The 13,102-nt window shown below is 38.4% G+C and overlaps 1 protein-coding gene across 2 annotated transcripts in view; it reads left to right on the top strand.

Moving 5' to 3' along the window:
- Window positions 1-13,102, top strand: part of PDHX (pyruvate dehydrogenase complex component X) — a 65,555-nt gene that overhangs the window by 6,524 nt on the left and 45,929 nt on the right. For both annotated transcript variants that reach the window (XM_045893915.3, XM_064576675.1), the window contains exon 2: window positions 10,850-10,930. In XM_045893915.3, coding sequence (XP_045749871.1) covers window positions 10,850-10,930 — 81 coding nt within the window. The remainder of the gene's footprint in view (window positions 1-10,849; window positions 10,931-13,102) is intronic.

Below are 13,102 nucleotides of genomic sequence, written 5' to 3'. Positions count from 1 at the left end.
TGGCACATCTAGTCTATCAGAAATTCCTGTTGGCTCTAGCTTTTTTTTTTTTTAAAGATTTTATTTATTTATTTGACAGAGAGAGAGACAGCGAGAGAGGGAACACAAGCAGGGGGAGTAGAGGGAGAAGCAGGCTCCCGGCCAAGCTCCCTGCTCGATATGGGGCTCAATCCCAATGACCTGACCCAAAGGCAGACGCTTAACGACTGAGTCACCCAGGCTCCTCAAGCTTTAGCTTTTAAATGTAATCTGACCACTCCTCACCAGCTAGCCTGGTCCAAGCTACCACTACCTCTACTCTAGATATTGCAGGAGTGTCCCAGGACATATCCCTACCATCACCCTTGGCCCAGTACAGACTGTTCCCCGTAGAGCTTTGAGTACTGCTGCTTTTCTTTCTTTTTTTTTTTTTCCTTTTCTTTTCTTCTCTTTTTTTATTTTTTATTTTTTATTTATTTATTTTTTTAAAAGATTTTATTTATTTATTTGACAGAGAGAGAGATAGCGAGAGAGGGAACACAAGTAGGGGGAGTGGGAGAGGGAGAAGCAGGCCTCTCGCGGAGCAGGGAGCCCAATGTGGGACTCGATCCCAGGACCCTGGGATCCTGACCTGAGCCGAAGGCAGACGCTTAACGACTGAGCCACCCAGGCGCCCTCTTTTTTTAGTTTTTATTTATTTATTTGACAGCACAAGCAGGGGGAGCTGCAGAGAGAGTGGGAGAAGCAGGCTCCCCACTGAGCGTGGAGGCCAATGTGGGGCTCAATCCCGGGACCCCAGGATCATGACCTGAGCTGAAGGCATGTTTAACAGACTGAGCCACCCAGACCCCCCACCCCCTTTTTTAACGTAGGCTTCACCCTGGGCCTACTCATGACCTGAGAACTCATGACCCTAAGTTCAAAACCTGAGCTGAGATCGAGAGTTGGATGCTTAACCGACTGAGCCACGCACCCCCAGAGTGCTTCTTTTAAATTATAAATCAGATCGTGTCAGTTCTCTGCTGAAAACCACCAAGACTTCTCATTAAACTCAGAATGAGATCTGAAGTCCTGATTGTGATATACAAGGCACCATCTTCCAGAAATGCCTCTCATTTCTCTCTACCACTGCTAGAATGAAGGCCAAACATTTGGAAGATCTAATGAAAGACCCTAGGTGCCTTTTCAGTCTCTCAAGTCAAATGGTCTAAGTGGATAAAGGAGAATGGGTAACAAATTCATGGGTAGCTTCACTTGGTACTTAAAATCCTATTATTTTAATTTTTCTGTGAAGTTTATAATTGCGACCATCTCAAAGCATGTGCAGTTTTTTTTCTTTCTGTAAATTATAGATTTGCGAACATAAGCCGTTTATGTGGAACTGCAAACAAGTTCAGTTTTTAACTGTGGTTATTTCTCTTGCTCAAAATTTTTTTCATGGTTTTCCATTGCTGTTTAAATAACATCAAACCCATTAATGAGGTATTAAAGTTAAGTTACGATAGTACTGTAAGGTACTATAGACAACTAGAAGATAATAGTCCCAACTTTTTTTAATTTACATGCTCACTTCTCATTTTAATTATATCCTACACTCCAGCCAAACTAAGCTGTAACTCCTGCCTCCTTCTTTGCAAATGATGTTCCCCTCATCTGAAATATCTGCTCATTCCCTCACCTTGTTTTCTTTGCCTAGCACACATTTTTTAAATTAAAAAAAAATTGTGGTAAAAATACGTAAAATTCACCATTTTAATTATTTTTATGCATTTGGTTCCATGGCATTAAATACATCTATATTGTTGTACAAGCATCACCGCCATCTATCTCTAGAACTTTTTCATCATCTCAAACTGAAACCCCGTGTCCCTTAATACATCCCTTTTCCCCGCTCTCTCCCCAGCCCCAGGTGACCACCATTCTACTTTCTGTCACTGAATTAGTCTATTCTGAGTACCTCCCAAAGGCAGAATCCTACAACATTGGTCTTTTTGTGTTTAGCTTATTTAACTTAGCATAATGGCTTGGGTTTCATCTGTTCTGTTGCAGGTATTCGAATTTCATTCCTTTTTAAGGCTGAATCATGTTTCATTGTATGTCTCTATCACATTTCGTTTATCCATTCATCTGTTGTTGGACACTTGGGTTGCTTCCACTTTTTGGCTGTGGTGAATAATGCCGCTATGAACATGGTGTGCAGGTATCTGTTCAAGCTCCTGCTTTCCATTCTTTAGGGTATATACCCAGACATAGGAGGCCTGGATAAAATGGTAATTGTGTGTTTAATTCTTTGAGGAATCATTGTTTTCCATAGCAGCCTCACCATTTTACTTTCCCACCAACAACACACAAGGATTCCAATTTCTCCACATCTTGCCAACAGTTGTTTTCTGGGTTTTTTATAATAGCCTATCATATTCTAATGCATATAAAGTGAAGTGGTACTAGCACAGATTTTTCTTTTCCTTTCTTGATCAGCTGGAATCTCAGCTCTCATTGCTTTGCAGTGTCCTATGACATTTTTATCAACTACGCTCTAGTACTTCTATATATATCTTGACTGCCCATTTAAACCATAATCCTTTTGAGGTCAAGATACTGGTCTTGTATTGGTCTAGGGCGGGGATAACAGGAGCCCTAGAGGCATTTACTGAGGGCCTAACTGGCTCATTAGCTTTGATAGAGAATGTTATGACAGCACCACTGAAGATAAAACATTTGCTGATGATTTATTTTAATGAGAGTTTGGTTTTCAAATGTGCACTACAGTTAAAATAGAGATCAAGAATTAGTGTACTGTAGCTGTGAGAACAAGGCCGGATTAGGTAAAGGAGAGAGTAGAAAGGAAGCCTTCACCTTGAGGCCGGGGATGTGAAAGGAACTGTGTGAGTCCATCTTCCATTACTTGAGGAAGGAGTTGTAAAGCAGGATATTGTGATACATCTAGCCATCTCTGGATGTCTGCAGAGTCCCCCCTCTTAACCATTTCTACACCGCCTATCAGTAATAAATAGCTAACGTTTTTGAGACTGACTGACTCTTTGCCAGGCTCCACTGTAAAGACTTTGCATGTGTTAACCTTCTTTAATCCTTATAAACTCTGTATTTTACAGAAGAGGCAGCTGAGGCACAGAATGGTTGAGTGAATTTTAAGTGGTGGATCTATAATTGGAACCTAGGCAGTTTGGTTCCAGTGCCTGTTCTCTGAATCACCATGGTCTGCTGCTGCTTGTTAAGGATTTTATAAAATTAACTAACCATTTCATTAAATAATAAAATATTTACCTTAACACAGTAATATATGCATATAGTTTAAATAGTCAAGTAGTACTAACAATAGTACTATTAGGATACTGCTAGGGTTATAACGATATAGTGGATCTCTCCCTACTTCCCCAGTCTTCTTTCTTATAAGCAATAAGTTTTGTCTCTTAGCTTTGTTCCAGCATTTGCTCATCTCCCTATTTCTGTTTTACATATTATCTGTGGATGAGTGATAGACAGTGCCATCCCCTAGCTTTTCCTTCTCTTGTCCCCATAGTGTAGTTATTTTGCAGGTCGTGGTTAAATCCATATTCAGTATTTACACTCAACAAACGTCATACACAATTTGGGATTGTCGTATATTGTCCCAAATTGTGATCGTTAGCTTTCTTACTTTTTTGCCTTTCCTGACATTGTTGCCTTTTAAATTTTTCTCCAGTTTCTTCTGTAACTATTGCTGATTCATCCCATACCATCTAATAGCTTCTCAGCATAACTTTCTGTATTGTCAGTCACATCAGATAATCTCAGTTCATGTATTTTTGCAGTTTCTGTATACCCCCAGATGTGGAAGTTGAACCTCCATTCTAAAGGTTTGGAGAACCTCCACTCTAAAGATCTTTTTACCTTCTCCAGAGAAACAATCTCCAGTGTCCCAGTCTTCTGTTGAATGAGGGTGGGTTGTTACCCAGCACTGGACTGCAGGAGGGGATTCCCGTATCTGACTGCATCCCAAATAGCATTCACCCAAACGCCCACCCCCATTCCCCAGTTCCAAAGATCCTCAGGACTGCCAGTTCCTGGGCCTTTGGGTAATTCTGTTGTATGAACAGGTGATTAGCCTGGCTTTCCCCGAGCTGGCTTAGGATTCAGCTTTCTAGAATCTCTTCAGTCAATTATTACTCATCTATTTACTTTTCTACTTCCAAATTTGTGTGCTATTATTCCTTCCTTTCTCTCTGTCCTTGTGGGTTTGTGTCTAAAAATAACAAAAACAAAACTTTTTTTTTTTTACTTAGTGTTAGATAAGTTTTGGGCAGGGAGTGAAATTGGATAAACTTACTGGAGAAAACTACTAACATGTAGATTATAAGAAACAAAAGAAATAAAAAGCACTTATATAATATCACCAACCAGAGAACCACTTTTGCCATTTTGGAGTATATCCTTTCAGTCTTTGTGTGTGTACAAGCTAAGCAGGTAGGAAATAGATTATGCCACATATAGTGTTTGGGGGCCATCTTTTACCATGGCAAGACCTGTAAATGCTGTTTTTACAAACTATTATGCATGCATTTTCTGTTGTCCTTTGGCATTTTCAGTTTATTCTTACACTGGTAATACACCAAAATCACTGTTTGAATAAAGAAGATGTATAGGACAAACACTCATTTAAAAAAAAAATTTGCTTTAGCCGCCTTTATTCAAAGCTCAGTGTTAATATTATTTTGTGCCCTGGTGTTGATTTTTAAATTAGCTGTACTTCATTGTGCTTTTATTTCATCCACCCTGCAGATGGCAGAGTTGTTTTATTTTTAACAGGTATTTTTAAAGGTTAATTATATTTAATGAGTTCTTGCATTGGACAGAGAGGTGATTAAATGAACAGCATCTCTTCCTATTAGAGAAGAAGCAAATTAATGTGAAGAACAGGGAGGCACACTAAGAAGGTATTGGATAATTTACTTCTTCACTTGGTCGATCTTCACAATTTTTTATGTATTTGGATAATAGTCATATAAATGGACGAGAGCCTGATGCTCAAGCAGTATCATATATAAACTGCTGAATTTCCTTAATTTCTTTAGTCACAGTAATGGAACTTAGATCTGTTTCATATTAACCACAAAGCAATTTGTTCTGCTTTTATATTTTAAAAGTTTGCTTACATATATATATTTTTAATCTGGAGATCTTTTAGAATTGATGTATAGAACATCAATTTAAAGGTTTGATATAATCGATTTTACTGAAGTATGAGTGTTTTATTCTTAGGGTAAAAGAAATTCTTTAGGGAACAAGTAGTAGAATTAGATTAGTATACCATATTGGAAGTTGAAGACAGAATTATTCTGCAGAAAGATTAGAAGAGCAGATTTGAAGAAATTGTAGGAGTTGCTTAGAGAAACTTGTGAAATTCAGTGATTGGTGGATTGCTTGTGTGCTTGATGGGACAAGCAAAGCAGCAATGCACTAAGCAAAAAATTTTAATTTATTGTGTCATTCTGTCGAAGAAAAAAAAATTAGGACAGTTCTACTGATTTTGGGGACTCTACTTTTAAAAATCATTGTTTTAAATATAAACTGGGAATATACATTGCCGTAGTCATCTTAAAAATTTTATATATGTTTTTAACTACAGAAGGACAGACTTTATAAGCCATTAGCTATAAGTTGTTAGTTTGCTAGAAAAGAATAAAAGGCTAACATTAAAATAACTACCAAAGAGTTAAATTCTAACTAAAATTTGGGTGTATTTTTGAGTATTAATTGAAATAACTGATATGACCATGGAGAATAAAACACATTGCCTTTATTCTTTTTTTTTTTTTAAGATTTTATTTATTTATTTGAGAGAGAGAGACAGAGAGAGCATGAGATGGGGGAGGGTCAGAGGGAGAAGCAGACTCCCTGCTGAGCAGGGAGCCCAATGCGGGGCTGGATCCTGGGACTCCAGGATCATGACCTGAGCTGAAGACAGTCGATTAACCAACTGAGCCACCCAGGAGCCCACATTTCCTTTATTCTTATTCATAGTTGTGCCAGGTTATTAGTAGGAAATATAATTGGTGCTCATTTCAAGGCCTCCTCAACTTGACAGGAGGAAGGTAGTAGGACAGATGTACTGCTTACTGGAATGAAAAGGGAAGCTATATTTAATTTCTGTAATAAAATTAAAAATATTAGGTCTAAGCCAAAATTCCAAGAAGTCTAGAAAAAAGCCCATACTATCTGAATAGAATTGACAATAGCCATAGAGGGCAGATATTAATAATGTGCAGCCTGTCATTCAAAGCTGATATGATTGCATACTTACTTTCCCACTGGAAAAATACATTTGGAAAAGATATGTATAATGTTCCAGTCAAAAGAGACTATACTAGAGTGAAATATGTACCATTATTAGTAAATTAATGTTTATGTTTTGAAGTTATTTTCTGGCATGAGAATCCAAGGGTAGATTGGCTAGATTAATCAGAAAATGCATTGCACATTTTACTTTCTACAGTAAGCTAGTGTAATCAATCAAGAGATAGTACCAAATAAGAGAGATGTCCAAAATGTCTTTCTTTGGTTTTTGTCACTTTCATTTCAGAGTACGGATAGTGATCTATTACAGAATTTTTATATTTTATTGTCATTATTCAGAGAAGCAATTTCAATTCATCCTTGAAGGGTAGCTGTGTGAGGAATGATTATGTCTTTTTATTTTTAAAATATGAAAATTTTTGAGTTCTTGATGTGGTAATTTGGAAAATAATAAATACAAAAGTTTCATAATACAGTCCTTAATGTCAGGAATAATGGAAATGTGAAGGTCTCATAGGTGAGAGATTATAATAAGAGATAGAATCATAAAATACTATGAATTGTATCTTGGCAGCTGGAACCAAGGTATAAAAATACTGAAGCGAGATTTTGTTTTGAAAGACTTGATTTAGTGTTTGTCATAAATTGGAATCTGGACATAGAATCATTGAAGTCCATTTATTTTGTTGCTTTGAAGTGGAACTCTATTTGATATAAATTTCATATGTATGTGATTATGAAATATTCTATCTCATAACACCAGCCTTGAACTTTTTAATGGAAGCAATATATTCGGCCTTTTTTTGAAGCTGTGTTTTTCAAAAAGAGGCTGACCTCTTATCATGGTGCTATTAGAAGGTAAATTTTTTATTTGCTTTTTTTTTTTTTTTTTAAATCCCATTTGTCACTATGAGCTTAAAAAAATTAAATGCGGAGGCTTGGACTTGCTAAACATTTTGAAGGCAAATGTTTTTATTTGTTTTCTACATCAAGCCATGAGAAAATGAAAGCGGCACATGCAACATAATGTAAGGGATAAGAAAGCTCATTTTATTGTTTTTAAGTGGGGTTAGTTTATCAGGCTTTGAGCACTTTTCATGAATTCTTGCAATAAGCATAGGCTTGTTACAGTTTGGATTTGGAGATGTATCACTAATGTTAAGTTTGCCTGTGTGTGTTGTGTTTTCCCTAAATGTACGTCCCGGAATTCTAATTCAGAGTGGAGGGGGTGGGAGGGATGGGGCGGCTGGGTGATAGACATTGGGGAAGGTACGTGCTATGGTGAGCGCTGTGAATTGTGCAAGACTGATGAATCACAGACCTGTACCTCTGAAACAAATAATACATTATATGTTAAAAAAAAAAAGAATAATAATAAGAAGATAGCAGGAGGGGAAGAATGAAGGGGGGGAATCGGAGGGGGAGACGAACCATGAGAGATGATGGACTCTGAGAAACAAACTGAGGGTTCTAGAGGGGAGGGGGTGGGGGGATGGGTTAGCCTGGTGATGGGTATTAAAGAGGGCATGTATTGCATGGAGCACTGGGTGTTATACGCAAACAGTGAATCATGGAACACTACATCAAAAACTAATGATGTAATGTATGGTGATTAATGTAACATAATAATAAAAAAAAGGAAAAAAATAATAAATATAGATAAACTATGGAAAAAAGAAAAAGAATCTCATACTCTGGTGTTGTATGGATGGCACTGCACTGAGGTCCTGCATAGTAGTTTGCATTCTTTTCTACCCATTCAGTATCTTAATGTGCCTGTTTTAGTCCACGAGGACTTACTTTACTAAAGAAAAAAATGCGATAATGTTTTTAAGCCATATTACAGTTATGGTTTGAATTTCAACTAGATGGAGCTGGGAAATTAAATGAAACTGTTGAGGTCATTACACAACACATGAATAATCTGAGGAGAGGAAGTTTTTGAGAGACATAATGCCCAGGTGTTGATGGCCCGTGTTTACCAGTCTCTTCTGCGCTGTGTTTTAACAAAAAATCAGGTGTTAATAATAAATACATGGCTTATTAATGATACATTCATTATTAATAAATCTCATTTATCAGGAGTTAGGAAAGTCATTGTGGCTATTTTTCCTCCCTTATTTTCAAGATATCATGCACTTAATGATTACCTGCTTTCTTCTACATTCAAAATATTCATTGTCAATAGTAAAAGTGGTTTCTTGATACAGGAATTTTTTTAAGCCCAAGGTAGGGAAAGGACTTATTCGGAAATTTGACTGAAGATATGTTCACATGGATTTGAGATGTCTGATTTGCTGTGTTTGAATTTCTTGGTGAGTAGGCTATAAATTTCTGGGTGAGTAGGCTATGAATAACCAGTGATTAATTGATCCATATTTGTAAGGATGAGAAGTAGGGCAGTGTAGTAGAGTATAACCTTTAGAGTTAGGCAGGAGGAATTCAGATCTCTTAATCAGTGACTTGTAGTTGTCTCATTGATGAAATGGATGTGTTGACTTAGAGTTTGGTTTGAGCTCCACCACTGTTGGGGTATTAGGAGTGAAAATTCTACTTTTCTGTCCTTCTTAGAGTTTGGTACCCATTGAGAGAGAGGCAAAAAAGTCAGATGGGGATCCAAGTCACAGTTTCAGTGTGGTGGTTTTGTTGGATTAGAGGATGTGACTTAGATCTGTGGCCTTCTACAGTTGGGCTTCCCAGCATAACCCCATATTTAGACTTTGGGCTTTTGTTTGAGGAGAATTCATGTATATAAAGCAAACACACATACCTTAATTGTTTCCTCACGCCCAGTGGGCCCTGATGGCAGGAACAGAGGTAGGCCTGCTATCTATCTGCCTTTGAAAGGCAGATCCACTTAGGACTTGCACAAGAAAGAGCTGAAAGGAAAATGCAAGTTCCTTAAGGCAGGCAATTTTTTTTTTTTTTTTAAGATTTTATTTATTTACTTAGAGTAAGAGAGCACGCTAGAGAGAGAGGGAGGGGGCGCCCGCACGAGTGGGGGGAGGGGCTAAGGCAGAGGAGGGGCAGAGGCAGAGGGAGAAGCAGACTCCCCGCTGAGCCGGGATTCCCAGGACCCTGGGATCATGACCTGAGCTCAAGGCAGACACTTAACCGACTGAGTCACCCCGGTGCCTCGAGACAGGCAATTCTTTTTTTTTTTTTTTGAGATTTTATCTATTTATTTGTCAGAGAGAGCACAAGCAGGGGGAGCGGCAGGCAGAGGAAGAAACAGGCTTCCCACTGAGCAAGGAGGCTGATGTGGGACTCGATCCCTGGACCCTGGGATCATGATCTGAGCTGAAGGCAGATACTTAACCCAGGCGCCCCTGAGGTAGGCAATTCTTAAGAGAAAATGAGGAAGAGGCTGAGGCAGGTATGCGTGCTTGGTGGAAAGAAGACAGAAGCTTCTCTCCAAATGCTTTGGAGATGAAATTCCTTTACCATGAAGCTATAGGAACTCTCTGCTTGAAGTCACAGTAAATTAGTTGTTTCTCAAAGAAAGTATTTAACATCCTTTAACATTAGTGTTCAGTTCCCTTGCTTTTAACCCTAAAACGTCAATGGAAAAAAAGAAACCCTATCCTGTACTCCTCCACATTTGAAATATATTAGATGTGCTTTATAGTGTTTTGCTTTTTTGGGTCAGAGAGTTGAATAATCTGAGGAGAGAATGGGTTCTGTGGAAGGTTTCAGGGAATGTAATTTCTTACTATGGCTACTGCTAGGAGCTGGTATATGCTATTAACTGCTTTATTAGTATAAACTTTATGTGAATTTAGTGTACAGCTGTGTGCTCTTTGAGTGTGGTCCTGGGCACTGGGCGACTTTTGGGAAAGCACATCTGGACAAATATAGAGAGTGTGTCCTTTTTTGATATATATCCAAGGAGAAAGTAGCTGTGTTTCACTGAGGGGTCACCCTGGTTTGAGTCTACCTTTTTGGATACCTAGTTGAAATGTTGTATGGAACACAATCTGAGATTAATTTAACTATGCAGGTTCGTTTGCCTAGTCCTCTTTGACTAGGCGAATCTTTTTCTTTCACGACTACCAGCAAGAACCTTTGGTTCTTGAATAGTGTAATAGTAGAGGAAAATAAAAAATACAATCAATTTCTTAAAGTCTAATCTTGATTACTTTGTTGTAGGTTATCAGAGTCCTAGTTTTTTTTTTTTCTTTTTTTCTTATTTGTCTTTTCCTTTGGTCATTTTACTTGTAAATATTTTCTTGCAGTGACAAATGTGAAGAAGGTGAAACATAAATCAGGTTTTTTTTTTTTTTTTAATCTTGCAAGCATCTGGCTTGAAAATACACATGACTGGGGAACTATGAAAAAGGAATTGAAAGTATTCCAAAAAGAGTTTTATTTAAAAAAAAAAAAAAGACAATTCTGTGTTTCCATACTATTTACTGGACACTTAGTTGACCACTTGGGAGTCTTTCAGATTTTGGAATATTTTCTTTCCCAAATTGAATTTGATTTTAACGTATTTGAACTTTCTATTGACACCTCATGAGGTGCTTTTTGTGTGTGTGTGTGTGTGTGTGGCTGATCTTTCCTTTTTCATTTTCAGCTGATCCCATTAAGATACTGATGCCATCACTGTCTCCTACGATGGAAGAAGGAAACATTGTGAAATGGCTGAAAAAGGAAGGTGAGCAAGTACACTACTAATGCCTTGTGTTATTTCATCGTTTGGGGGTCTTTTCCAATCAGCTGCATTACACAGCACATGAAATAAATCACATCCTCCGCTAGTTAATCTAAGTTTGTTTAAATAAACTTTCCCGTGGTAATGTATAATGTAGCAAAGGTTTTCTGGGTTCAGCCTGTATCTTTTCACAAGCAGAGAATGGTAAAATATTTTGAGGCTTTTTTTTTTTTTTTTAGTTTTAGTTTTTATACTTAGCTTTTAGTGTCAACATCATAAATTTGTTGAGCTCCTTAAGTTAATTTGTGGTTTTATGATGATGCTGTCTGTGTGTGTGTGTTTCCTGAAGCTAAGCAAGTTGATTATAAATTTCATTGGCAAGAACAAATAATAATAATAGAGAAAACTCTCAAAAGAAGAGCAGAAGAGAAGGATTCCAGCCCTACTAGATAGTGAAATGTATTATGCCTCTATAATACAGAGGGACAAAGGAACAATTAATGTGGAGGCATCTGGAGAAGGAGACTTTATATTGCTGGTGGCTGCTCTCTTTTCCTTTTTCCCCCCACTCTGGTCGTTGCCACGTGTTGCGATAGAGTTACCTTCTCCCGTGCAGGTATTGACTGGGGACAGCTTTTTTCGGCACTCGATGTAGCCGTCTTGCCCTGTGCTTTACTCATTCTGCAACATGTTAAACTTTTGTGGAGGAAAGAGGATGAATCACCAGTCCCTATTAGAGATTACAGAGAAATGGACCAGATGAGTTCCCTGTAGCCATTATTACGCTTCAGCTTGAAAAATGGTGAACCAGGTGTTAAAAACAGAAAGAGGGGAGCTTATGGATGACATGGCTTGGAATGCCATATCTGATTCCAGAGACTAGCCCTGGCGAGGACTTGTATGTGACTCAGTGGGCACAGATGTCATCCAGGCAAATGCTGGTATTGAGTGGTCCAGTCTAGTGCTTGTGAAGTAACACTGAAGAGTTTAGGCAGTGGGCAGGAATTCAGTCTGACACTTACGCTGTGATTCCAGGGGATAGAGCCATTCATGGTATCACTTTTGCCAGTGATGACAGATACAAGGATTGGGAAGAAGGCTACAAGTATTTACTTCTGAACCGTAGCCAAATGAGCTTGAGAGTTTAGGAGAAGGCCTCAGTTCTTTGAGAGAGACTGAGGTGCTAGGAAAGGCAGCAAGATAGATTACAAAATGGACCTCACAGCAGGAACTTGGGACTATGGATTAGATCAATAGGCAGGTTAGGAGGTGTGGTACAGTGAGGCTATCCAGATGACCATGACTAGTTACCATGTCTGGTTGGAAGCATTACTTAATTCTGTTCCTCTCTGGGGAATATGTCTTGATCTGTCTCCTTTCCCTTTTATGACTAGCATAGTAATTGGAACACACCCAGCAGCACAGTAAGTAGTTGATCAGTAAATATATTGGTGGGGAAGAGTAAGCCAAAAGCAGGAAATATGACAGGGATCTAAGAGAGCTTTGCAGATGAGGTACTGTTTGACCTGGTCCTTGTAGAATACATGGGTTTTGTTTAAAAAAAAAAAAAAAGTGTGAAAGGGCATCCTGGATAACATAAACAATTCAGCAAAATCTTGGAAGTAAGATGTCATGACATATATTTTGGCAATTGTAGGTAGTTCAGGCTGCATTAAGGGCATAGTGTGTGTGAGGTCAGATAGGTTATAGGAAGGATCTTGAATACCAGTCATCAGTTTGTCAGTCTATAAGATGTATCCACACTCACGGTTATTTTATAGGAAGTGGTTTCTATGTGCTTTCTTGAGCCTTGTTAGTCGCATTACACTGAATGGAGCAAGCCCTGATGGCAATCTGGTATCAAGAGCAAACTATAAGTCATTTAAGTAGCCCCCTTTGCCCACTCACATTTGAAAAGTCAACCCTGAGGACTTTCAGTCACTATGACCATCTAAGCAGTGGGGTAAGGCTTCTGCTCACTACTGGATAGAAAATTATAAAGCAAATTTCTTAATGGTAAGTAGTGCTTAAATACAAGAAAGGGGACTCATCAGATGGTAGCAGCATCTACAGTGGTGAGTAGGAGTTGGAGCCATGTGCCACACGGGGGCCTGAGCTGGAAGAAGAATAAATGAGATTGGGAACAGGTATTTTTGAGGGGAAGAGGAAGGGAGC

Source organism: Mirounga angustirostris, unplaced genomic scaffold, assembly GCF_029215605.1.
Source record: "Mirounga angustirostris isolate CCGP_5_RB_7025 unplaced genomic scaffold, mMirAng1.0.hap1 SCAF_13, whole genome shotgun sequence".
NCBI lineage: Eukaryota > Metazoa > Chordata > Mammalia > Carnivora > Phocidae > Mirounga > Mirounga angustirostris.
The sequence above is the reverse complement of the archived record's forward strand: the minus strand, read 5'-3'. Positions and strand labels throughout refer to the sequence as shown.